We start from the raw sequence: 26,894 nt of genomic DNA on the forward strand, positions 1-26,894 counted from the left end.
AGTAGCATGCTCCAGATCTGATATATATATATATATGAACTATATAGTATTATTAATTTGCAGCCTTTTAGTAATGCCTTGCAAGTCCAACACATAAATTTTCCTTACTACTAATTTAGGTGATGCATATGTTGCATCATCAACATGCATACTTTTTTGACATTATCTTCAAAATACTTTTCAAAAAATTGAAAATAAAAGTAGCCCTTAACTACTGCCTTGTGGAACACCGCAAGCTTTCTTTTATAAAAACTGCCTTTAAAAAGCACTCACTCTGCCAGAGAGCTAAACTTTTATCCAAGTGCAGACTTTGAGAAATGTCATATTTCATATTAGCAGTTAATAGTTTATATACTGCTATATGTAGCCTATACAGATGGTAGTCAGTGACACTGAAACATAGAAATAGTATTACTAATAGTGCCATGTTAACCATCAAGTATGGAATGGCTAAATCAATAAGTAATGTTCAATGGTACCATTACTCTGTTTACTGTTGTTAACAGTTGTTAACAGTTCCCTGTTGTTCGTATTTTCTTTCTAATGTAGTTTGTTTGCCGTCAAAGTAATCCCAATTCTGGCATGATTAAAGTGAGGACTCACTGCTTGCTACAGTACAAATCTGTGTCACTAGTCAGGACTCTGTCAGACCCTGGCTACAGTGACCCTCTTGCGGCCAAAACACTGCATCCGTCAATGTGGTTAGGCAGTCGCGTGGCACGCTCACAGAGCCTGACCTCCTTCGCTTCATCTCTCTCCATCCTTTATCTCTCAGTTCATTTAGGATTTGCCGGCTTTTAATCTCTCACAATCTCTGGCTCACTGTCCATTCGCATTCACTTCAGTGGACCATCATGGTTTTTCCCCATTCTTCCCTTTTTTGGGGGGATTGTTGTGGGGTTTTTTCTTCTTTTTTGTGTGTGTGTATGAGAGGCAGATGTATTAATAGAGAAGGTCACTCTGTAATGGATGGTACTGTGGTTGCTAAAAGCCTTGCTATGAAAAGCATTTGCTAATGCTGCTTTAAAAAAAATCTATCCCTGTGTCTGAAATGCAGAGGTCTGATTCAGCTACAAACTGAAACAAGAACATAGCAACTTGCTCATCTATTCTAAAAAAGAATAGACAGTTGGACCGTTCCTTTGTATAATAAAACTTCCGACACACTCACAATTAATATGGAAAATCTATTCAGCCTGGAAAATGGGACCATGACTTTGAGATTTTGTCTTATTCCAGCATGTCTGATCGGTGTTAAGTCATGGCAGCAGAAGAGGAAAATCCCCTAATGTGCCGATGATGCTGTCCACCCACTGGAGCTTAGCAGAGCTGTGGTCACTGGCCCATCTGTCAGGCTTGGTCTGTGATGTTTGCACAGACAGAGACAAAATGGCACAAGATTAACTGGAGTTTCATGCTCTTAACATTACAAAAAGCACATCAATCTATAGGTTTTTGAGGCTTTTGTTTAAGCAAGAAAAAAATGGTGCAATGAAATTATCTCTTTTGGTTTCAGTGTTAAGCATATGGTGTCAAAAAAGAGGGCCGTGACGGTCTCTCTTGACCTGTTGTTCCTTTTTCTGAACACAATGCTTTTTTGATTAAACAGATTTAGTTAGAAATTTATATATTGAAACCTGAGATAATGAAAAAATATTAAAAAAAAAAACAACAAAAAAAACAAATCAGTGATGAATCAGTAATGTTTTTGGCATAGCCACACTTTTTTTTTTTAAACTTTTTTTTTTATTAAATGGTCGTGAGCAATAGGCTTTCTGATGGTTTTTCAAAGTTTTTATTTGGACATTGGGTGCATTTTCTCTTTAAGTCCATTCCTTGTACCTGACCATGTTCAGAGGAATGTTCTTTGTTTGTTAATTTACTTAACACTGACCTATGAATCATTTAAACACAAAAAGGCACATAACTCAAGGGATGAACCTGAGCTGTCTACACATAACATCTTACCAAAGAAATACATTTGAATTGTATCTGTTGATTGTACTCTTTTACTAGCAGTATTACTGTAATACTAGCAGTCTGTCGTAAAAAACATCATTTATCATCAATAAAAAAACAACTCAGTTTGACATTTAATAGTGAAGGGAAACGGGGACAAATGGCTGAGGTATGCCAAAAAAAAAAATAAAATCTGCAATCACAGATCCTGTGGTGAATCCATATTTGAAATATCTGATTTAAATCAGTCATGGATTGGCCTTCCCAAAGCTCAACATTATTGAAGCAGTGTGGGACAAAAAAAGGTAAGAAAAGGTAAGAAAAGGTAGAAGAGCTTTAAAAGGCCTTCAGGAAGCCTGGAGAACTATTACTAAAGACTACTTAAAGACATGAAAAGAAGGTTTACCTAAGAGAGTTCATGGCTGTGTTGAAGAATATAGGTGGCTGTTCTAAATATTGACTTTTAAGGTCGTTGAACTGTTGAATTGTTTTGTTCTTATTTTTAATGCTGAGCTTTTTCTACTTTTTTTCTATTACTTAACGTTTTGGTTGTTTTAACAAAGGAAATAAAATTAAGCTATATGTGTCGTGGAAGATAAAACTGGACAAACAAAGAGCTGCTGAAACATTTCGTGATTATGAAGCGTTTGCATCCCGGCCAAAAATAAATAAATCCTCCCGTGGTCACGTGACTCCGGGTGAGCCAGATTAACGGCTCTCTGTTTCTGTGTTTCCCACTTGCTGAAACATCTCCTCAAACAGACGCTGGATGTGGCGGCGGTCCTAGCAACGAAGACGTTATCTTTCCCACCTTTTTTCGGTTATCGTAGCCTTGACTAGTCGGTTGTTTTCGACGGCATTCATGAAATAACCTGAAATTCAGTGTGTGGACAAAAAGATGATTTCGCCGTGGGACCGGTGGTACTCGACGAGCTGCTGCCTCTGCTGCCATGTACGAACAGGCACCATTATTTTGGGAATATGGTATATGGTAAGTCCTTTTTTTTCATCTCACGTCAGGTCCCAGACGTGAATGAATATGGCTGAATATGTGGGACAAATTCTAAAAATATTTAATAAATATCGAGTCATGTTAATTAGACAGCTAACTCCATCTGTTTTCCATGTTTTTCACTTATGTTAAAAACAGGGTGCCAGCGTATGAAATAATTAAAAAATGTTAGCAAAATAACCTTTAGCATCTGTTGGGGGGTTTTTTTGTTGTTTTTTGGCTATATAAGCATATAAACAAAGTGTCTAACAAATTCGTTTCTTTTTTATTTTTGTGTTTCCTCCTAAAATAATCCTAAGCTTACAGTTTTAGGCTGTTGATGCCTCCTTTTCCATCTCTACACATGTTTACCCAGTTAAATATAGTTTGTCTCCGATATTTCCCACCCGAAAGGATAACTTAAAGTCGTAAACATAGTTCGGTAAGACTGGTGAAATCCCCGATCTTCATAAGCCTCCCTTATTTTGAGCTACTACCGATCAACAAGGCCATAAAAAGCAACAAAAACCTCCATGAGATGTGTTCACATGAGGTGAAAGTGGTGACATAAGACCGATGAGCTTGTTCTCCCAGTCCTATGGTTTTCTGTTGTATTGAATTCCAGTATGTTGTATTGAAGCTGCTCAGCAGTACATCAATACCACTTTCCTTAAATTACCCATAACATTAGAGCTCTAACAATCAGTGATGATTATGAGGAAAGAGGGGAGAAAGCAGTTTAGATATATTGCCTTTTTTTCTATTGTCTGGCAATTGTCAAACTGGTCACCAATCTTTTTGAACACCTGTCTCCTAAATATATCTGCACCTTGTCCTACCTCTAAATGATACCTCATTCAGGACAGATAAATAGATATTTAATTGATCCAAAAAGGGAAATTATTGTGTTACAGGAGCAGGATAAAGAATAATCAATAGTACAGTCTACAATAAATAAACAATAAATAAGTCCCATAGATCCGTAGGGAGGACTTTATAGTGTGAGGTAGAGGTAGTGCAAATATTTTTATATATACAAAGGTGATTACAAAATAAAAAATGAGGTTAAATTAAAGAAAAGATTTTTTAAAAACTGATATTGTGCAAGAGAGTAGTGCAAGTTGCATTAATAAATAATACAAGAAGGTGTAAGAGGAAAACAAGAGTTATTTTATAGTTGCCTGACTCGCTCAGTGCATCTTAACTTATCATTACTAATCAGCTGTCACATTATCTGAGTTATATTACTAACTGCACGTTTTTGGTCAACTGTAATATCGATTCTCCTGTCCTCACAGCTCATCAATGCGGTGGTCTTACTTATCCTGCTGTCAGCTCTTAATGACCCAGTTCAGTACCGCTACCACCTTACCAGCTCCGAGCTGGGAACTGACATCGACGTCATGGACGATGCGAGTAAGTTGCAGCTAATCCTCCCGTTATTAAAAGATAAATGTCCTCAACGAAGCATTCAGACTGTAGAAAGTCAACCCATGCCTTGTTTTAGCTCTTCCAGTTTAAGGATTTACTGTTGTGAAGTGATTGGCTTTGTGTTTGGGGCTGTTGATTATATAAAACAAGACAATTTTCTGATATTTTATCCACAAGGGAACTGATTGATTAATTTATTAGTGGATATATAGGAGATTTAAAAAAAAAAAAAGTTGGTTGCAACTTTAAATCAAACATTTCTGGTTGTTCTAGATGTACCACTGAATATTAGAAGTGAATGTTAGGGCCTGTTCTTGTGCTTCAGAGATTGGATTTCACTGATTGGATTTCTTGCTGTCAGCCATATCCAGAAAGGGTAGAACCAAAAACGCTTGTGTGGATTTTTACTTTTTCTCATTCAGAATGAGCCTGTAGAGAGTGATTATGCATGTATTGGTTTATGTGTAGAAAAGCTAATGTGTCTGTCTCTCATTATTTAACAGACTGGAAATAGCCAAACTAATGTGATGTATCAGCAAATAAAAAAGCAGGCACAGATGTTTATTTGTTGTGTAAATTTTGCGTTGACTAAATTTTGGAAAACAGTGTGATGAAGAGCTGAAAGACTTTGAAATTGTCTGTATTTGCTCCTGTTGAAAAATAAGAACAAGATAGAATAGAAATATCCTTTTTTGTCCCTCAATGGGGAAATTCACATATTCCAGCAGCAAAGTAACAGACAGATGGAGCATGCAGAGCCATACAAAAGTGAAGAATATAGCATTAAAAAAGAAGAAGACTGTACAGAGCAAATTTACAACATAAGAAAAAATGAATGCTATACATTTATTAAAAATAGCATACTCAGGTTCAAAGAAATATGCAGCTGAGAAGGATAATTTTTTACAAAGACGTATAAAAAGTGCTGTATATTTGTGCTTAAAAACAACAAGGATAGACTATATCAGTATTGACATTGACCCAGAATTTCATATTTTGTGTCTGTAGGAATTTCCTGTGATTTCTGACCAAGTAAAAGATGGTTGGTTAGTGGCTAACTAAGTTATACTATAAAGGAATAGAAAGGAAAACCCGTGTGGTGTTTACTTTACTCAATTCCTCTCCTTCCATGAGAGATTCAACTGAAAATGTTACCTGAGAAGCTAGATGGCAGCGCTAGAAGCAAGTCATTTTTCGGTAGTTTTACGCATATAATTAAACATTTATTTCTGCAAAGTTGAAGCCAAGAATGATTATGATCAGTCGATGCTGAAGATGTATCAGCAGCATCAGTTTCGTAGCTCATTAACAGTAGTATATGAATGTATGCTGGTGTTCGTTAAAAATCAACTGTCATGTCCATGCAACTCCACGTGTTTCTGCAGCTGTAGCATCATCTGTCCTTTCTGCCAACCACTTCGTTTCTGAGAACGCTGCTCTCAGCACAGACATAGCTGAGTAAGCTGGGCACCGTAGAGAACAAATCAGCGTGCATGTGTATTTTCAGTGCTTCCCCTCCAGCAGCTATCATCATCACAGTCGCCTCTGGAGCACCACAGATACTGTCAGCGGCTACTCTGATTAAAAATGACTGCTCTAATTCTCTTTCGGATTAAAACGGTCATCTTGACAGAGTCTCCTCTCACAAAGCTTATGTGGCACTGGTTAGAGTGGTAGTCTGTTTATGTATGCGTGTATTGTTTATTGTTTATATGCAGTATGTAAGAACCTCTGTGTCTGTGTTGCTTAAAAGCATGTCTTCTGTTCCTGGGTGTTACCAGGGTGAAGCTTGTGAAGTTATGGAATAATAACTAATATAGTTCACTGTCAGTACAAGCACTTATTAGTCAGTATAGCGTCTCCCAGTAGTGATCTGGGATCCTTCTTACACACCATCACATACACACAGATATCCTGGTTCGGCCACATGTTAGCGATGTTTGTTGAGAGCTACACTGATAGCGAGTAGTGTTGCATCGGGATTCTCACAGCTGTAATGTGAACGTGAGAAGGACAACTCTTGCATAATGATACCCACATGTTGATCGTGTTGTGTGATGTAGATACTAGCATGTGATCTGTGGTGTTTGGAGTCATGCTTGGTATTGAAAGGTGTACTTGTTCTCTTGTTTGTTGAGTTGGCTTCAGGTAGCAGGAAAAGTGAACAGGAGTCTGGCTACGTTGATAGTGCACCGGAAGACTGATAATTAACATTGATCTGTATTATTGGATATCAGAAATATTTTCTTTTGTAAAACATTTACCGTGACAACATTTCATGACATGAATATATGTTAATCTAAAAAATTCCAGCACACCTCAGCAGAAAAGCCTTCACCCCAAATGGATTTCACGGAAACAACCTGGAAAAGGTGTAGGAGTCTATAAGAGTGTTAACACATAAATATTTCTTTTTAACCTGTAATATTACTCACAATTGAATTTATTCCTAGCAACCCAAATTAATATTAAATGCAGCGATGTTTTTAATTTTTTTTTTAAGTCTCCCAGCTAAATTTTGGTGTGATGCCAGATATTCATTTATAATTTATAAATGTATAAATATGACTTTTTTACCTGTCACTGTTTTCTATGGTCAATTTTAAAGGATTGCAGTGTGGATAGTTTACTTTAATGAGGCCACAGGGTAATTAACGTTGCCTATTAATTGCAGGATTTATTGTGGGAGCAAAACAAGTCATCAAAAACTCCTACAGATAAAAACGAACTCTGATTAGCTGGTCTAATCTAGTCCTACAAAAATCAAACAAAGCTAATCTGCCCCTTTCAACACAGTGTGTATAGTTCAAACAGAAAATTTTCATATATTTTCTAACCATTATACCATCAGAGCTTAATTGTAAAGTAGATCAGTCACTGATCTGATCACCAATGAGTACAATGTCAATGTCTTTCAGAGAAAGCATTAAAGGTGACATGTTCTCATGCCATTGCTTTGTATGTTTATCTTTCCTCAGATATCTGCATAGCCACTGCAATATCCCTACTCATGATTCTTATATGTGGCATGGCGACATACGGTGCTTACAAGGTGAGCGAACAAAAGCAAATGACATTCAAGCACAAATCTGAACTTGGGAAAACTAACCGAGTGTTTTTATCTGATCTGAATCTCTCCTCTATAGCAACACGCTGCTTGGATCATTCCATTCTTCTGCTACCAAATATTTGACTTTGCCCTTAATACACTGGTAGCCATTAGTGTGGTGGTTTACCCCAACACGGTGCAGGACTATCTCCAGCAGCTGGTGAGGACTGTTTCATTCCAACTAAAATATCCACCTCAACAGCTGTCTTCATCTTAATGGGAATTTAAGATGCTTAGTTATTAGCTTAGGTGCTAATATACTGAGTAACTGAGATTTTTTATTTTATTTTATATTTCTTTATTTATGTTTTGAAGGGCCAGTTGTGTGTTTTAGGTCCAACATTTCTCTTTGCTTTTTACATTTGACTTATTTCATCTTCTCTTGTCCCACTTTCCCTTCTAGCCGGGGACATTTCCATACAAAGAGGATATCATGTCCACCAACAACATGTGCCTAGTCTTTGCAGTCCTCCTCTTCATCGGCTGCATCCTGTCCTTCAAGGTAAGGATAAATATTCTAGCATAGCTTGCTTTTGTATCTCGTATAAAACTGTACAAATACACAGAAAACAAATACTCCAGAACACTCACTGAGTATTTGTTCACTCTGGAAACATCCTTTTTTTTTTTTTTTTTTATCATTTGTTCCTCACATTGTAGTGTAATTAAGGCAATTAAGTCTCACACTGTGCTCATCTCATAGCTGAATCAACCATATGGCATGTTTAATGAATGTGCTATTGTAAATGCTCCTCTTGAGCTCATCACACAGTCAGAGAGCAGCGGGTCAGGGACAGCAGGAAACCAACTCCCATCAAACAAATTCTCCTTTAATGCTTGGATGATTTTCCAGGCGGAGCGATGCTCTGGGGCTCTTGGACGAGATGGGGCATGAAGTTGCAGTCATCTGTACAATCAAATCAAGTTGTTTCCCTTCTAAGCTGAGATTAGAAGTGTTCTCGGCAGATATCCAAAGCCGGAGCTGGAATTTTATGACAGGAAGCAGCCACTGGAAGACACACTAGTGGACTCGCAGGCAAAAGAGTTATAAATGTCATGTCTTAGAATCTTGAGCTTTCAGTGTGTGGGATAGCCTGGCTGCTTATTCCCTGAAAAAGTCTGCTTTAAAAAGAGCTTATAGATCTGTGCCGTTTGCCAAGAAAAATGGATTGAAGCTCATTTATATTAATGGGTTGAATGTGCAGTATGTATGAGCTGCTGCCTTCTATGTAGATCATATGTGAGTCTGCTGGAAAGACGCCAGATGTGAGTCCTCAAGGACACATTCAGCTGTCAGAACATAGCAAACACCTGCTAAAGTCCCTGCTAAAGCCAACATCCTCCACTTGACTGCATTTGGCATAAATGTCACAGGCAGGAAGAGGAAAAGCTGGAGGGAGAAAGGAGCTGAAGATGAAGCAGCAGAGGAAATGTGAATGGATGAATGTTTCTGTGACTAAAGAGAGAGAGAGAGAAGAGGCATACAAAGTAAAAGGACAAGATAGTTAACTGCAGATTTTGCCAGGCCACTGTGCAACTACTCATTATTTTCCTCATAAACAAACAAAAAAATATTGAATAGTGAGCAGAGAAAAAATGATAAACAAAAACCCAATAAACATCCTCGAGGAGTAGAGCTAGCTGTGCTGTCAGCATTTTAAATATATGTAGATTGCTGCTTTCTTTGAGGAGGTCAGCTCAGAAGATGCTAAAGTAATTGGCTATGCTCTGCTTGGCTTTCTTGTTAGTTGCTCTTACTGCTGGCAGAGGACTCAGCAGGCTGCTCACATACACACACACACACACACACACACACACACACACACACACACACACACACAATGGAACTCCTTTTCCTTTGCCAAGCTGAACAAACCTCAGTGCAGGCAAAGGCTCAGAGAAGCTTTTGGTCAAATGTTAGAGGCACATCCAGGAAAATGTCCAAACATAAAACTGTCTTAATTTTTAACAGCTGAATTGAATCACCATGTGTCACCAGTCTGTAACAGCAATATGATGCATCTCTGCCATCGTCATGCCTAATGTTGATAAATGGATGAGATCACAGCAAGCAGCATCTGTAATGATGAAGAGTGTTTCTAAAGGTCATTATGTGTTTGCTCTCACCTCCTGTGACAGGCCTACCTGATCGGCTGTGTGTGGAACTGCTACAGATATGTGAGCGGCAGGGGCACCACGGAGGTCCTGGTTTATGTCACCACAAACGACACCACGGTGAGTCCGCTTAGCCACCCACCAGCGTCTCACCTCAAGGACACACTAACAGTCCTTCTGCTGTCAGAACTTCATTTTATTGCATTTGCACAGCATTGATTTTTACACTTTGGTTTGAAAGCTCTCTGTTCATTATATTAGCAAAAATGTACACTTAGAAAAGTCACTTTCATCTCGTTGTATGACACATTAACTTCACTAAAATATATCAAATTCTAGTCTCGACAATAATCAGGGATTATTTAGCTGCAATAAAAATACAAACTCTTCACAGAAGAGCATTTTAGAAGTTTTTCATAAATTCAGAATGAAAAAAATCAAAGAACTCTAAGTCGCTTTGATTTAAATACATAAACAAAATAATAATATGGACAAAATAATGTTTATAGATTGGTTACTGGTCATAGATTTTAAAGTGTAACTGTTTAACCTCAGATTTAGATGTTTTCTTCAGTGTCTGTGTTATTTCAGTTAAATTATCTATTAAAAAGAATGCAGAAAGCAAAGTGATCCATTCATAAGTGAACTTATTGTCTCTTAAAATGTTTTTGCTGGCTGTACATGAAGCCAACTTACAGTAGCACCAAAGTGAACGTTAAAAATGTTTCTTTAAATACGGCAGTAGTCATTTTTGTTGGATAAATTTGCCTTTTTCAAAGATGAAGCTGGTATGTGTTGAGCATAAAATCTTGTAGAGTCCAACTTTTTATATAAATACATAATTACTATATAGTAAGGTTTAACCAGTGAGGCGCTATTATATTGAGAAATGAAAGTGATTAAGAGCCTTCTGGTTAAAATGTATAAATTGTCTACATGTGTCACATTATGTACTTAAGTTGCATTGCAGGTTATACAGTGGCTAGTAATTGTACTTAAATTCTTTAATGTTAGTTTATGCTGTATATAGTCAGTGATGGGACACTGTATCGTAGACCCTGTAGGTTGTCCTGAGGTGTGATTGGCTAGCTTTTTAGAGTTAGGTATAGTCCACTCCACATGCTCCCCCTCAGCGATCACTCACAAGGTTTTTGAAAGGCTTTACCATAGTCACGGTTTCCATTTGTCCGTTTGTAATCCTCCAGGATGATACACAAGACATTAATCTGTCTCACAGCCGCTGTCGTCTCAGTACGCAGCACTTCATCTGTCACTTTGTCCTTGTGCCGCCATGGCCCTGCTGCACGCTGCTGACGTTTTTCACCTTGTGAAACAGACTGCACACCCGGCAGCTAATCCAGCAGGGGCTGAAGTCATATTGTGTATCATATGGCCTTTTAGCAACTATCAGATACGTGCCAGTCACTCTCTCCACTGTCAAGTGTGTTTATTTCAGTGTAATTAAATTAGAAGATTAAGAAAACAAGCAAATACTTAATCTAGAATTATACTGACTCTTAGATATATTCGAAGAAAAAAGAAAATAATTTAGCAGGTAAATGTAGAGTCACTGCCTTGATATTAGACTTCTTTATGTCCCCAGAAACGCACATGCAAATGTGAAGTAGGTCAAGGTCAACACAGAGAGACACGTACAGAGATTCCTTCATTTATTATTTATAAAATCAGTGAAAATCCTGTGAAAATCACAGTGAATGTATGAATATACCTAAACATCTAATTAAATACAAGAAACAAATCTAAAAAGAAACACTCTAGTTGGCTAATGTAAACCAAAACATCTCTCTGTGTATATATAAATGTATTAATTTATCATTGTGTATATAGTTGAATAAATGTAAAAAAAATCCAAAAAATTCAAATATTTATTCAGAATATTTATTTTTCTTTAAAAGAAAGACTTGAAAGCTGAAAAACCTGAAGGCTGCCGCATAAGCATTGTGAATTTCAATAAGAGAGCTATGTGACAACAAATGGTTTAAGTTCAACAAATATTTGTGTCACATAAAGAGGTTAAAATAGCTTTCGTTGGCCTTAATAATGATGTGGATTTATCGCTGTGTTTCCTGTGTCCACACACAGCTGAATGGAGCATTGCGTCTATTTTTACTGTTATGGAGCTGGAGGTGTGTCTAAATGGCTTTTTACAAGCACCAACATCAAGTACCCAGCTGTTTATCTGCAGTGCTTTTATATAAATGCCATTAAAATGCACAAGGGTCGTTTCTCTCTCTCTTTCTCTGGGATTTTTTTCTGTCCCTTCTCTTTATATGCCTCTGTCCTTCCCCTTCTCCTGGACATGTTACATAATTGTCTGCTTGTCTGCTTTATTTCAAACCCTCTCTGTGATATGTTTGCCGGCCATCCCTGGCTGTTTCACAGTTCCATCCCCTCGGAGCGTATTCTTTTTTTTTCTCACACTTTCACTGAATTAGCAGCAGTACTGGTTTTATAACACCATTTACAGAGAAGGAGCTCTGATAGAGAGAGGAGTGCAGCCTGGCCTGTAAAGCAGGGCCCTGTGTGTGTGTTTGTGTGTTTTTCCTCTTTCCTCTACAAACTGTACAATATGAAATATTTACAGTACATTTTAAATGTAAACTGCTTTAATTGTTTGTAGCTTCATTTGACTACAATGAAGCTCTTTGTCTATTAACAACAGCATAAACACAGCATCCCATGGACCAGTTGTTCACATTTTTGGCCCCCTGCTGTCAGTAAATGGGTACAACATGTAGGCTCTGGACAGTACCAGCACATCGCTTTCAGGCTCTGGTCACACAGCCTTAGAGACCATTAGCAACCGCCTAACAATCACCAGTTGCCAGGGAAAAAATGAGTATTTGTCAACTGGTTGCTAGATGTTGCTGGCAGTCGCAGTGAAATCAGCTGCTAAAGCTCAACTGACACAGGCTCTAGACACTGGTCAGTGATCCCCTGGTGCCCACTGCTTGCTAGGGAAAAATATGTATTCCCCACTGGCTGGTGAGTGGTTTTGTGAGGCTTCATTCTGTATTTATTGTTCAGAGAGAAGTCTATACTGCCCTGAAAACTCTTTGCATGGGTCACCTAGCATTTAGGTGGTCGCTCACAGTTTGTATGGATGTTGCCAACTTGTGTGTAAGCACTTGCCAAGTGGAAGTGAAAGCAAAGAGTGCCAGCATGTTTTTAAGTGATTATTTGGAACTCAGCTACTTTTGTTTTCTTACTTCAGGTTCTGCTGCCACCATACGAGGAAGCTGTTGCCATCCCACCAAAGGAGCCTCCCCCACAGTATATGGAGGCATGAGATATACCCTCACTGCTGGATTATGTACCCCAATCCTCCGACCACATCTCCTTACAGCAGTAGGACTCCAATGCTGGCTGCATCGTGTTGGAAAAACAATGTCTTAGATGCTGGTCCAGCTTGGATTCCTGCCAACTTTAGAGTAAATTAGGCCGACCTGAGCCAGTATTGCCATAAACTCTACTCCCCTCCTCCACCACCACCCTCCCGGTTGTTGTGACATATGCCCCCTCTTCTCGTCCCCTTTGTCCTCTTCCAAGGACAGCATCACATCAGCTTTCAGACTACAACCCCACCGCCAACGCTAATTCAGCCAATCCTCTGGGTAGCTGCTGTTCCTTGGAAGTGACTCCTGCACGCCTTGATCACCTGACTTAATGTGCACTTTTCTTCACGTGAAAAGTGCAACGGTTTGGCCACCAACTGTTAACCCACATTACTGTGAACCTCCTTTGCAGTGTTTTGTCTAGAAACAAACTACCTGAATAGAGACAAAGCAACAAAAATAGCGAGAAGGAAACTTACATTATTAGTTATACAAAAGCACTTTTTTCAGAAATTGAAAAATTTCCTTAGTTGAATGTAAATTTTGTAAGATGTTTTTGTATCACAGTAAAAACTGAGAGAAATCACACGAATACTAAAAGGATCTCCTGTTCTTATAAAATATCTCCGGCGTGCTGATGTTGCTCGTCCTGCTGGGAAAGTGTTTCAAGAAAGGTTTTGCGACCGCTAATTACTCGTCTTCCTTTTGTATCCACAGTATGTGAACCCATAACCCATCAACTGGCCGCGTAAACCCGTTCGCACCGTTGATTTAAATCCCAGTATTCCATTTTGCCTTCCTCGCCGCCTCCTTCGTATGTTCAAAATTGAAAAGGTTTGTGATAATCCAGTGAAGACCTTAGCACAAACCTGACACACATTCAAAAACCCAATACACAGAAACGTGTGTGAGTAATGATAATGATAAATATGTGGAAATGTTCCCATCGGTCTCGTGTTGTGGTCGAGTTTTGGCTGCAACAGCATCGACTGCGTCTTTGTTTGTTTTTTGTACATGGATCATGGTGTGTGAGCTGATCTTTTTAGTTGAGCTAACTTAGCTGGGCTGAGGGTATTTCCTATAAATATTCTGTGACATGCTGCTGCACATGCAGATTCTATGTGTGTCTTTACATTTTTATGTGCGCTTGCCTGCGTGTGACATTATCATGTAACTCCTAGGTCATGTATGTGTCGTAACATGTAGTTTTCCCATGCGGCGATGAGATGTTTCCTGCGTTGGTGACTTTCTTGAAATGAAAACATTGGATGGGACTCTAAAGCAGTAGTTCAGCATAATAACACAAAATCAGTATACATTATATGACGCTAGTTAAACAGTGCAAATGCTTGTCCTTTGTCAAGAACCGTTTAGGAAAACAGTCAGTAGACAGTATATAATGTATTTAATCAGTTTACATGGATTACATTTTATTATTCAGTCTATGCAACAGTGCATTCACCAACTTGTTAGGCTTGGAAATACAGATGTGGTCAGAAGTTTGCATCTACTTAGAATGGCCTGGTACTTTTGGGCTTTTAATGATTTCTTTGAACTCTTCTTTATCTGGGGTGGAATGATTGCACAACATACATCTTTAGTTACTTTAAAAATACAAGAACTAGATGCACAATTTATCTTGAATTTTCTCATAGCCTCGGATGTATACATGCAGCATTAGTATTTGGTTAAATGTCTCTTAGCAAGTGGTACCTCAACTAGACGCTTTTGTTAGACAACAGTAAGCCTCTGGCATAATTCTGGCTGGATATTTGACCACTCTTCTTGGCAGGAAAATTAATTTAAATTGGTTGGTTTCCTGGTATGGAACCGACTTTTAAATGTAGTCCATAGATTTCCAATAGGGTTGGGGTCAGAGCTGTGGGAAGGCCATTCCATAAGCTTAAGGTTGTCCTGCTCTATCCATGTGTGTTTAGGGTCATTGCCCTGTTGGAACAACCCAACTGTGTGACAATTTTAACTTTGTTCTTGTTTCTAATGTCTCTGTAAAGCACTTTGAATCACCTTGTTGTTGAATTGTGCTATACAAATAAACTTGCCTTGCCTTGCCTTGCCTTGTGCAAATCTACAATTCTCCTTACAGCTTTACGGAGTTAAGCTGTATAATCATTCTTCCCTGGAAAAACAACAGCTCAAATATATCATTATAAAAGCCAAAACTTAACCTAACATTCATGTTCAAGATGAGTGTGTGTAAACGTCTGACCACAGCTGTATGTGCACCATGAAGTAGTTTTGTTCTATTTGATACTAATACTGTAGTCCACAGTGTAGCCATGTGTCAGCCCCTCTGTCCTCATCCTTGTTTGTGTGAATTATGGCCTCTGCTTCTGCAAATCCAACAAAGCTGAACATGAAATTGCACTTTAAACTCAGTGTGCGCTCACTGAAAACTGCTGTATCTGTGGTTGTTTTTGTGTTTTCCATCTTTGTTGTGTGATCTGTCTGCAAAGTTGCAGAGGTGAACATTTTCATGAGTCTGGAGAATTTCTGCTAAGTTTTGCAGGCTTTAATGCTTGGACAGTGTCTGGACCAGTGGATGGCTGATGGCTCTTTTTTATTAGTCACTATGAGACTGTTCTCCTCTGTTTTCTTGTTGGATCTGCATGAGCTCACGTCTTTAATTCTGAATAATAAAAAAGCTAAAACATCTAGTCCGTGCTGAATTTGAGTCTGTTTTCGAGGGGGAAATTATTTATAGAGGAGCTGTTATGCTTTAACTTAATTTCTTCTTTTTCCAGGAAGTGTTGATTGGTTTTCACCTAAAGTAAAAGCACCACAGAAAGCACTTTTACAACCAAAAATGTATAATAATAGAGATATCAGGCTCTAAATAGTTTAAACAGGGTCCCCAGCCTAAGTCAAATAGTACCCTATGCCATCCTCCAATACCCAGCTTATGCTCACTAACCTCTTGTAGTAAGATGCTCTTCCCTTCGGCAAACAGGCTCTTACTTGTTAGTACGTTATTGTTACTCATCTAGCAGGAAACCCTAGAATGAGAAACATTAGTCCATCTCTAGTTTCAAACCTAATATCTTCATTCTGATAATACATCAGACCAATACCTGTGCAGTTTATCATGTGACCTGATACAATGAGTATCATCATACCTACCGGTACATTCAGCCACGTTGGTGAGAGACAGGGATTGAAATTAAATTAAACATCTTAAGATTCTCCTTACTTTCATATTTTCTGTCAGACATACATTTGTAGAAGCTTTTTTCACAGTTGTGCATAATGAGCTCACCCTGTTTGAAAATAATCTCTGCATTGGGTTTTAAACTGTTTCTCTCTCCTCTTGGCTCTGATTGATGTCAGTGGCCATCTGTTTACAGAGAGCAGCCAATCAGAATAAAGTTGGCTTTAATGGGAGGAGCCGAATGGAAGGAGCTCAAACTAGTTTTATATACTGTGATGAATGGGAGCCCAGTGTAACGGGCTTCTTTTTTTTTTTTTTTTTGTGAGGTGGGAGTCCATTTAACATGCTGATACAGAAAATTATCAAACCGGTGCTTTTCCTAAGGCATTTTTTTTGGGAATCACTGCAGCAAGTAATAAACTGAATCATATATCCCAGCTGATTTCTAGCCTCGTGTTTCTATTATTGGATTCCAAAAATAAAAACATGGAGCTGAAACTGAACATAGCCAGCTAATTTAAAGAAATACTGTTATCTAAATAAAGTGTGGAATATGTCTTTTTATGTCTGTGTCTGAGCTTTTTTCAAACTTAGCCAGCATTTTTTCTCCTCATACTTCAGCAGCAGCTCTAAACCTTTAAGCAGCCTTGTTTTGAGACTACTGGGGGGAAAAAGGTCCTCAGAGCAACTGTGTACAAACAAGCTGGCAGATGAGAGCGGATTTAAAATGCTTCATAATGGTGGCCGGCATTACCTTGGGTCTGACGGTGCGATCCCAGACAGACAAGCTCACCTACTTTCTGCCACTGGGACGCTGACAGAAAATAAACTGGGTCACATTCTGTCCCTCTTCTTGCTGAACTGCTTGTCCAGGGCAGGGCTGCAGCACTGACATCTGATTCAAAAGGACTCTTTGAAAAGGGACACAATAGCCAGAAAGGGTTTGTTTGTTTTTTTGTGTGTGGGGGTTTTTTGTTGTTTTTTTAAAAAATATTTTTCTTCAACATCTGGCAGAAGGATTTGTACAGAATGACTATCCTGAAATTCTTCACCAAAATGTTTTTCAGGATTATTTTAACCAGATAAAACAAGTAAAGATAGATTTACTGAATTAGATACAAAAGAGAGACCTAAAATAGCTCTGTATGTGCAACCAGACAATGAGGGAAGTGTAATGGACAAAGATCCCAGTAAATGTCCACTCAGATTTAGAGTAAGTGATGCTTTTTACCACTGAAAAGTAATCAGTATAACATACAGGGCCTGCCAATGTGACGCAAAGAACTTTATTTCAGTTAAAAAGTGACATCCCAGAAAAACAAAAACTCATGTTGATGCCCCCAAAGTTACGCCGATGTCCTTTGATATCGTCCTCATTTCACACAAGGCACCTGCTTCATTAGAATGATATTACCAGAAATTATTTCATTCAGTTTAATTGGGAAATGAGAAAATGGCTTAGAGAAACAATGAGTGGAAGAAAACTGGGCCAAAGCACTCGATGGATGATGGACAGCTTGTATCTCTCTGGGTCATTGGGCAGGTGCAGCAAACTTACTGTTACAGCATCTAAGAGATTAATTTATTATATCATTGGTATCTTTCAGCAGGTTTTCAGGCACTGCACTCAGCCCACATGCTCAAAACATTCAAATTTGCACTAAATAGTACATCAAACACATTTTCCCAATGCACGTCCATTCTAAGTTCATGTATGCATTTATAACTGATGTCACCAGTTTGATTATAGCTTTAAATTGGTCTCATGGTATACACAGCAGTAAAAACAAATAGTTATTTCAGTAATTTGATTAAACATGTGAAAGATCACAGTCCCATATTTCCCACAGTAAGTAAATGTATTTTAAAGCACCTTTTAAAAGACAAACTGTGACGTGCTTTATATCAGATAAAACCAACAAAATAAAATGAATGAATGAACTAACCTTATGAATAAAATAAAGTTCACTATCAGTAACATCATAGCACCCACCCAGCTGAATAGAAACTCTGTCATGCTAGCTAGTACACAGTATGAGTTATTGTAACTAACTGTAAAAAGTTGGCACAATGAAAATAAACTACACCTAAACTTAGACTGCAGGTTATAATGCCAGAAAATGCTGAGGATTTTCTATGAGTCTGTTGTGGCCAGTGCGATCCTCTATGCTGTTGCATGCTGGGGGAGCAGGCTGAGGGTCGCAGATGCCAACAGACTTAATAAACTAATCCGTAAGGCCAGCAATGTTGTGGGGATGGAGCTGGACTCCCTCAAGGTGGTGTCGGAGAGGCGGATGCTGTCCAAGATAAAGACAATGTTGGATAACACCTCCCACCCACTCCATGACATGCTGGTCAGTCACAGGAGCTCGTTCAGTGAGAGACTGAGATTACCGAAAAGCACCACTGAACGACACAGGAAATCATTCCTGCCTGTGGCCATCTCCCTGTACAACGCATCCACTTAACACACTGTTTGCTGCTACAACTACACATGTTTCTTTTCCAACTATTTATTTATGAGTGACTTATGTATGTATGTATGTATGTATAGTATATATTGTACTATTCTTAGTTAGTGTATTGTCTGTCTTGTCTTAATGTTGGTTTAAAATGGAGCACTGTAACAAAAAATAATTTCCCCCAGGGATCAATAAAGTATTCTGATTCTGATAACTTCTCACCTGAAGTTCAGTTCACCTGACACTCGGACCGGCGGCTGCCTCGGGTCTCTCCTCCTCCTGCCTCCCCTTTCCCTCATCTACCCGCTGGCATCTGTGGAAGCTCCACCATAGCCACCACCAAACAACGGAGTTATTTTTACACATCGGCCAGCATCTGGCCAATCCACCACCTTTCACTGTTTATACCCCCGCCCCCCCAAAAAAAACAAAACCCCAAAACAAGCAAACAACAAAAAAAAGACCATTGGCCATTAAAAATGAAAAATCGCCAGTCCAGCCATGCTGCTTTGTGAACGAGTCCACTAAGATTACAGGTCACAGATTGATCTCCACAACTGTAAAGGTTTTGTCTCCATTAGATGTAGGGATTGATAACAAACCGCGTGCCATTAGAGCCCTCTTGCTCGCTGATGCTCACCATTCAGAGTGCTAGAGGTCAAAACCAGACCTGTGAATTGAATTCTGATTTTAATGGGGAGCCTTGATCAGCAGAGGTGTGATGTCTCAGTCCTCAGTGAAACCCATGGATGTCTCACTTTGAAAGGCATCTTTACTAGTCTGCTGCATTCAAGGCTCGAACCAGAGCCAGTTTTTATTAAGCCCTGGCTGCTGGGGATGTAAGATATGTGTGGGGGTTACCAGCATTTTTAAAATTATTATGATCAATGCTAAACACATATGGTGATGTTAAAGTTTAAAATCACTAAGTTGGTCCATGCACATTTCCATTGTTTTAAGAAAGATTTGGATACTTTGTTAAAATCTCATTTTTAATGTGCCGTTTTCTAAAAATAGGTCTATGGGAGATAAACCCAGTGTGCTCAGAGCCTTAAGATCACATCACATGGTCATCCTCAGATTGTTTTCTCTGCTCCTCAGGAAAACTTTTCTTTATTCTGTCATATGTAAGGCCCCCTGTCTATCTGCCATTGCTCTGAATTGTTCATGTTTCCCTGAGTGGTTCTCTCTCAGATGAAATCCTGAGAGCAGGCTTCTCCTTTTTAATACAACTGATGCAACTGCTACAATTTAGGGCACCAAAAAAATAAAAAAGGCCCGAGTCAGCCTCAGTCTGACGTGCATCAGCAGTTAAACATGAAAGGATTAATCAGCTTTATCCACCCACGCTACCAAACTGCCCTTCAGCAAGGCATCCGCTACAGCAGAGGATTTTTGTGGCCACGCCGTGACCTCTGTAGAAGTAAAAAGCTACACAGAAACTCCACAGCCTCATGGATTGGTTAACACCAGTTATGCGTTTCAGTGACTGCCGGGAGCCCTGCTACATGTGAACTCACAGCATACAAGACTTGTCCAACACACTGACGTTACACAAGCGCTGAGAAATGATGCTGCTCATCACCTACACTTGTTCATGCCGGTTAAAATCTCCAGATGAGTTACATAAAAGATTACATCGACAATATTAATCTGAGGCTTTTAAAGAGTGACTGACAACCAGGAGGCTAAATTTATTAAGTCTGCATTTAGAGAAGGGGTTTATTTTAAAAATCAAGTCAGCTATGTTTACAAGAGACCTGCACCACTTTGTTTTTGGTTCTAGCATTGAAGATCCAGAGGACATCAACTTTATGTGTAACAAATGTAGCCAACACCTTTTAAAGCTTTTAATGCCTGTGACTGAAGTGTCCTTACTCAAATACAGTCACAGTGCAGCACACAGTCATCCCGAAGCTTTATGTAAGTGACGGGGAAACAAAATAAAATGGCATAATTTTGACTGTGTGATAAATGGTCAGATCCTGGTGGTTTATGAGGTGACAATCCTATGAAGAAAGACCTCTTTAAACAGCTTCCTGTAACTGTCTACACAGGAGAGAAAAGGTTACAGCAATCAGAAATGAAAAGACAGCAGCTTCTTTCTGTTAACACCAACTTTATTTATAACAACAGATCTACTGAGCAGGCTGCTGCTGTTCCGGCATGCTCCTGATGATGTCAGAATCGCCTGAAGAGGAAAAGAGGAGCAGAGTCAGAGTCACTGCCACATATACAAAGACGCACACTTATACCGCCTGAAGAAATGCTGCATGTCCTTAAATGCCCCACACAAATAAAACAATAATGACACTGTGAGGATAAATGTTGCCACTGGAAGATCTCTATATAAACTGACTGTAAAGTGCTGGCAGTTCAACTAAAAGCTCTGACTAGCATTCATCTAGCAAACCACTAGTCCTGAGTGGGACTAGTGACAGCATCTGCCTCTAACAGGCTCAAGAGAGGAGGAGGGGTGTCAATCTACTCCCCAGGGAAGTCCACCATATCAGTGTCAGATCTGTCACTTTTGAGATATTTACTGTCATTTTAAAGCTTGTTTTGAATGTTATGTTGATTCATGGATTATGGTCATTTGTTCCAGTGGCTTTTCAAACTAAGAACAGGGTGCTAAAACAAAGACCTAAAAACAATCATTCCCTCCTGGCTACTCTCCATATTATGTGTTAAATGCTGTCCCTCTAGTACTTGTTAACTAAGATAGTTACATCTGGAACGTTTAATATCTCCTAGGGAACTAAAATATTGTTTTGGCTGAAATTCTTTTAGATTTATGTTTGTGAACTCGCCGCCCACAAATCAATTTAACTTGCAGGCAGTGATGCACACCAGCTGGTGCCTCAAACATCCCACTGGGCTTTTTTAACACTTTCTCCCACAGCGTATATAACATCTAATTCCTGTGGAGGTTAAGAAGTGGTTCAGTGAAGATAGGTTTCACAACAAAAATGAGTACTCACCAGGGTCGATGATAGCCAGTGTGCACACCCTGTAGTATTTGCCGCAGGCTGTGCCCAACTCGATGTTGTTTCCACTGTAGTGGTGGACACCAGTCTTGGCCAGCATAGCATAGTATTCAATCTCAGATTTCCTGGACAGGTAATAAAGGTAAATGTGAGCCAAACGCACATGTGGTCAAATACTGCAACAAAGGGTAAAGCTGACACAAGACAATTTAAAATATAAAGAAACAAGTGCAGATAAGTACAGCCATAGATCCTTCTAACACTTGATTATACTGACTGTAGAGAAGTTTCTGCACATTGTTTTTTTGAGTTAACCACTTTATAATCAACATTTAGATGAAATTTGTTAAAATTGTAATGAATATCTCAGCATCTTCTACAAATCAATATTGGAGACAATTAGTGTACAATAAATAGCAGAGATCCCAAACTTTTCTGAATTATGACTGGCATCTGCTAGCTGTATCACATGAGTATGATTACATCAAACATGTAGCTGTCCTTACCTACTGAAAATTAAGTTTACACATGTATACTTTTGTGCCTCTGCACTAAAAGACAGCGCAACAAGTACAACCTTCCAACCTGCACAGAAATTACAAGGATGGGACCAACTATCTGATAGACCACCTGCCTCACGCCTGCATCTAAGCAACGTACGTTAAACCAAACACACACAAACGGAAAACGTATCACCACCTTCACAGGAAGATAATAGATATGAAAATCCAAACAACTGGGGTGTATAATTTCTAAATAACCTCTCCATGTGTGACGATGTTTGTGTAAAATTTTGTTCAGAGTGGCAATGGAGGCAGGGTACATACAGACATATATACATACACTATGATCAATGCAGTAAGATTTAGAGAAAGTGTTGATAATTGGTCATTTACTTTGCAGGTACACAGATTCTTACTATTGAAAATTAGTTGAACTATTTATGTTTTTGCTCATTATTACGCCATCTTTGAACATTTAGCCTGAATAATACTGATGTGAAACAACAAACAATAGAAACATTCACTGGTGAATGTCGTCTTATTCACTAGCACATATGTAGCAGCTCAATAAGGTAATACCAATTTATGTTTGCATCAGTGCCCTCCCATTAATTAACCTCACTTGACTTAAAAAATTTTTTTAAAATAATAAAGAAATAAAGAATTCCTTTTATTGTTAAACTTGTCATAGTTCTTTGTAGCACACTGAATCCCTTTCAATTCCTTAGCTAAAATAGTGTATAGAAAAATATATTTAGGAAAGTCTTAATATACCTGAGAGCTGGGCAGTTGTTGGCCAGGATAACCAACTTGGCTTTTCCCTGACGGATCATCTTCTGGGACTGTTTGTAGCCCAGGACGTATTTTCCGCTTTTCATCACCAGCTGGAGACGGGAGTTGATGGACTCCATAGACTTTTTCTGAACACAGACACACACATATATCAAAATCTGAAGTCGGTGACAGTACAGGAGCTACACACCTCTCACACTCCACTACATATCGAATATAATAAATATGATAACTATAATAGGACACATGAAAAGCGCACACATTTAAACATGTTTTAACTTTATATTAAAGGGGGAAGGGTCCACGTTGCTGTCGTCATTTTCTATTAGATTTTATGAATTAGCATTAGCTCTACTGCCGGTACAGTTAAACATGAACTAAACGGGCGGCCACTAATAAACACTGTCATAACAATCAAGTATTTCATAAGATTTAAAGCAGCAAAAAATCAACACTAAGTGACACTGAGTAGAAATATCAAGTTTTAAGCGGAGTACTACAGCGCTAGCTAGCAGGCCCCGGCAGTTACACGTCTCCACGTGAAGCCTGGCCGTGCAGTAGCGCGTGCACTCCGGCCTCGCTCACCGTCTTCTTTGCGGCCACCATGTTTGCGGTTTAGTCCGGACCGGCCAACCTGCGGGCAGAAGGAGGATAGCAGAGGACTGTCGTTAAAGAGTGGGTCACAGCAAAATGTGAAAATGTGGCGAAAATCATATTTATTTTATAAATAAAACTCGGAGCTCGTCTTACTGTGAGTTAACTCCAATATGGCCTCGGAGAGAAAGGAAGTCCCATGGTGCACTGCGCTCGTATCACTTCGGCGAGCATGCGCAGAACAGGACTGGGCAGGCGGCTAAGGGTCGTTTTCAGATACTTCTGCAGTGAGATATATAGTGGACAAACGCGTCTATTTGAAACATTTTACTTAGCCTTTTACTAAAAAATTAATTAATTAAACAATATGTTATAGCTAAACTTAAGCAAATCTGTGGTGTTTTACATTAAAAAAATGTGTATTATGGTAGTCTTTAGTATGCCTAAATATTAAAAGCAATACATAAATGGATTCATGCAACTAAATGTCATTTGCATAATATAATAAATAATAACTCAGAAGATTAACTATTTTTAATCAGTGTTAAAAAGCGATGTGTTGTTTAAAGATTGTACTTTACCACTTCCGAACGGTTGTGCTTTTATTTTGAAATTCGCTGCAGCGATCTAACTGAGTCCTCTTCACCCAGTGTCCTACTTTTAATGTAATTAGGCTGCTTTAAGTCGATTTTTAGTATCAAATCAATCATCGATTATTAGTTTGGTTTGTTATGAATATTTTCTATACTTCTGACAATCAAATGGTGAATGGAATCTTTTTAACTCCGTAATTTGCCTCGAGTTCATTGAGTTCAGTGCCATCTTCATGTTTAAAAACTAAATGCTGACATTGCTCCCCCAACTCTGGAATAGCTTGCCACACCTCATAAGAACTTCAACAATTTAAAAAATTAAATCGGCTCTTAAGACCAACATATTTTCAGTTGCTTTTGGTCAAGTCTGAGGTCCCGCGTGGATTGGTCACACAAATGTTTTCTATTATTTTGACTGTTTATATATATATATGTTTTTTGTTATTATTTTTTAATTATCCATTTTATTATGTTGTCTGTTTATGCAAATGTAATTATACAATTAGGCTCTTGAGACCTGAATTACAGATGTGTGCGCCTGTTAAGCATTTTGGGTCAAAGACCGTCTGCTATATAATTAAAATGATCATGACTTAAATTCTAATATTACAGTTAAGCAAGCTAATTAATATAAAAAATGACAAACTCAAGGCTAAATTAAATATTTTGTAAGCTATACCAGCATTAGGGCTATTTACTATTGATGTTTGCTCAGTGGCACGTCGGCAGTAGAGCTATTTGTTGGTGTGGCGAGAGCGTCGCGCTTCACTTTCCCCGCCCCAAGAGGTGGCCTTTGCGCTCTGACTGAATAATGTATTTTCGTCCCTGAGCCAGCCTCAGGGAAACAGCCTAAGTTACAGTACACAACAAAAGCCAACATTTCACCTGCGTGCCCAACTGGAGACCTGCAACCACAACACAACAACCTGAAGTCGTTTACTGCAGGAAATGTGCGTAATTACGCACGGAACTGAAGGAATTTAGCGACCAGACGGTGCGTTTAGGCTGTCCTCCGAGGGTTTCTCATTTTACAGAAGCGATATATATGCACGACGTCATCAGTGCAGGCACAGTCAGTCCTCACCTCTTAACTTTGAGCTCACAGTCCTCTGTGTGCACAGGGCAGGATGGGATGCTCCACCAGTACCCAAACTTCAGCGGTAGATACGACTCGACCAAGCGCTAAGCTCGAGGAGAGCAACGGAGCCAGCACTACAGGTGAGACAAAGAAAGAAAAAAACAAAAAGAACAAAAAACATTTATACTTGTAAAGTATATGATATTAAATAAAGGTAGTGAGATTTCTGAAAACATAAACATCTGTCCAGTCGGGAAATATGTGCCATTCACTGCAAGTATCTTGCAAGTGGACAAATTTGATATTGTTTTATTTTGTCACAGTAAATATGTGAGAGTTTGACTGGAAACAAAGCTCTCATCCAAAAACAACGACATCATATAGTTAAAAAATAACTTTGCATCTGTTTCTAAACTTACTTTCTATTGAATTCAGATTTGTTATTCAAAAAGGGTTTGATTAACAAATTTATATGGTTATTTTCATTCAGTCAACACAGTAAATAACTTTCTAACATGCTGGTAGGAATGTTGCATCATCCCTTTAATTATACTGAAGTGAGCACTGTTCTGATAAGGACTTGGTCTAAATGCAAATGTACAGCATCTGATGTCTTTATTTTTAATGAGGCAGAGCTCCACTGTGACAGGATGGGAAAGTTTATTGTCATTATTTAACGGTGGTTCCTGGCTCTGTCCTCTCTTCGAGAGAGACGGGGGCACGAAAGCAGATTTAGTGACAGTCTACAGTTTCATTAGGAAATGGAGAAGCCACTCGGACGCTCCTTTGTTGTAGTAGGTCAGCGATGGCCCCGGCTGTGGTGCGTTTCAAGATTAAATTTTTACAAAACTTTTGATGCATTTGAATGGTGGAAATGTGAGTGTGCAGTTCTGCAGGCTTAAGCATTGTTTGACATAAGTGAAAGAAAAACTGGTAAAAGATTCACTAAGTGAGACCACCTCTGAGCAAGTGTCTCTTTGCACTCATTACAGGCTGCTTACTGCCCTGAAAGCATGGAGACACATACACAGAAGTCAGTACTTTCATGGACTTAGCTGATAAACCACTGACCCTGTTAAAGTGACAAGGAGAAATTTGCTTAATAAGTATGTGAGTAAATTTCCCAGCAGCATGGAATTAAACAGCTCATTCCTGTTTGTGACTCCCCGCCTGTGCTCTGGAAATAGTGTCTTAGAGGTCACATGGAAATCCATCAGGATGTTTTCTTAAGTTTGCATGTGCCTGACTCGTTTCACTGAAAGTCACTTGTCACTCCCAACAGAGGAGGGGGAAAAGTTAGTTGATTTAAAGACAAGTTATTTCAGTGCAGACAGACATGGCAAAAAATGAACAGAGGATCTAGTCTAGAATTAGGCTTGATCAGTTTATCCATCTACATCCAGATATATTTGTATTGTTACTTGTTACAGTTATTTGATATCTCTCTTGCTGCATTGAGCATGTGTATGACAAAAGAATTTCCCTCGGGATAAATAAAGTTCTTTTTATCTTATCTTATCTTATCTTTTACATGCAGTCTATGTGGGCTTTATTGGTCCCCTTAAATCAGCAGCCTTCATTCAACTTTTCCAATTATGACCCAAAATCACAAAGACAGCATGTAGAATAATGTTTTCTGAAGTTTTATGTTGTCGTCACTGCTCCTTCGTGACACCTGTTTCAAGAAGTAATTTGCTTCTTCGCCAAAGCTTCGAGGGGAGCTTTGAAGAATATTAAAAAGTTGAGAGTTAAGACTTT

The 26,894-nt window shown here is 38.8% G+C and overlaps 3 protein-coding genes across 4 annotated transcripts in view; 2 read left to right on the plus strand and 1 right to left on the minus strand.

Annotated features, from left to right (window-relative positions):
• Positions 1 to 2,686: 2,686 nt before the first annotated feature.
• Positions 2,687 to 15,618, plus strand: laptm4b (lysosomal protein transmembrane 4 beta). Its single transcript, XM_080862559.1, has 7 exons — positions 2,687 to 2,950; positions 4,249 to 4,366; positions 7,360 to 7,433; positions 7,528 to 7,650; positions 7,894 to 7,992; positions 9,630 to 9,725; positions 12,841 to 15,618. Exons 1-7 carry the CDS (start codon positions 2,858 to 2,860, stop codon positions 12,913 to 12,915), a joined length of 678 nt encoding a protein of 225 aa, XP_080718685.1. The 5' UTR covers positions 2,687 to 2,857; the 3' UTR covers positions 12,916 to 15,618.
• A 5,070-nt stretch (positions 15,619 to 20,688) lies between these two features.
• rpl30 (ribosomal protein L30) lies at positions 20,689 to 23,729 on the minus strand. Its single transcript, XM_080863985.1, has 5 exons — positions 23,622 to 23,729; positions 23,457 to 23,505; positions 22,854 to 22,999; positions 21,571 to 21,701; positions 20,689 to 20,780 (listed from the first exon to the last, which is right to left on the minus strand). The coding sequence occupies exons 2-5, from the start codon at positions 23,475 to 23,477 to the stop codon at positions 20,728 to 20,730; spliced, it is 351 nt and encodes a 116-aa protein (XP_080720111.1). The 5' UTR covers positions 23,478 to 23,505; positions 23,622 to 23,729; the 3' UTR covers positions 20,689 to 20,727.
• A 1,008-nt stretch (positions 23,730 to 24,737) lies between these two features.
• The window catches only part of LOC308385187 (uncharacterized protein), a 7,895-nt gene continuing 5,738 nt past the window's right edge, over positions 24,738 to 26,894 (plus strand). The window contains exons 1-2 of one of the 2 annotated variants that reach the window (XM_080863983.1): positions 24,738 to 25,052; positions 25,180 to 25,276. In XM_080863983.1, coding sequence (XP_080720109.1) covers positions 25,186 to 25,276 — 91 coding nt within the window. In that variant the 5' untranslated portion in view covers positions 24,738 to 25,052; positions 25,180 to 25,185. Of the gene's footprint in view, positions 25,277 to 26,894 lie in introns of both variants that reach the window. The other variant, XM_080863982.1, reaches the window with a different exon arrangement.

The sequence above is a fragment of the Rhamphochromis sp. 'chilingali' genome (assembly GCF_963969265.1).
Source record: "Rhamphochromis sp. 'chilingali' genome assembly, chromosome: 17".
In the NCBI taxonomy this organism is placed as follows: Eukaryota; Metazoa; Chordata; class Actinopteri; order Cichliformes; family Cichlidae; genus Rhamphochromis; species Rhamphochromis sp. 'chilingali'.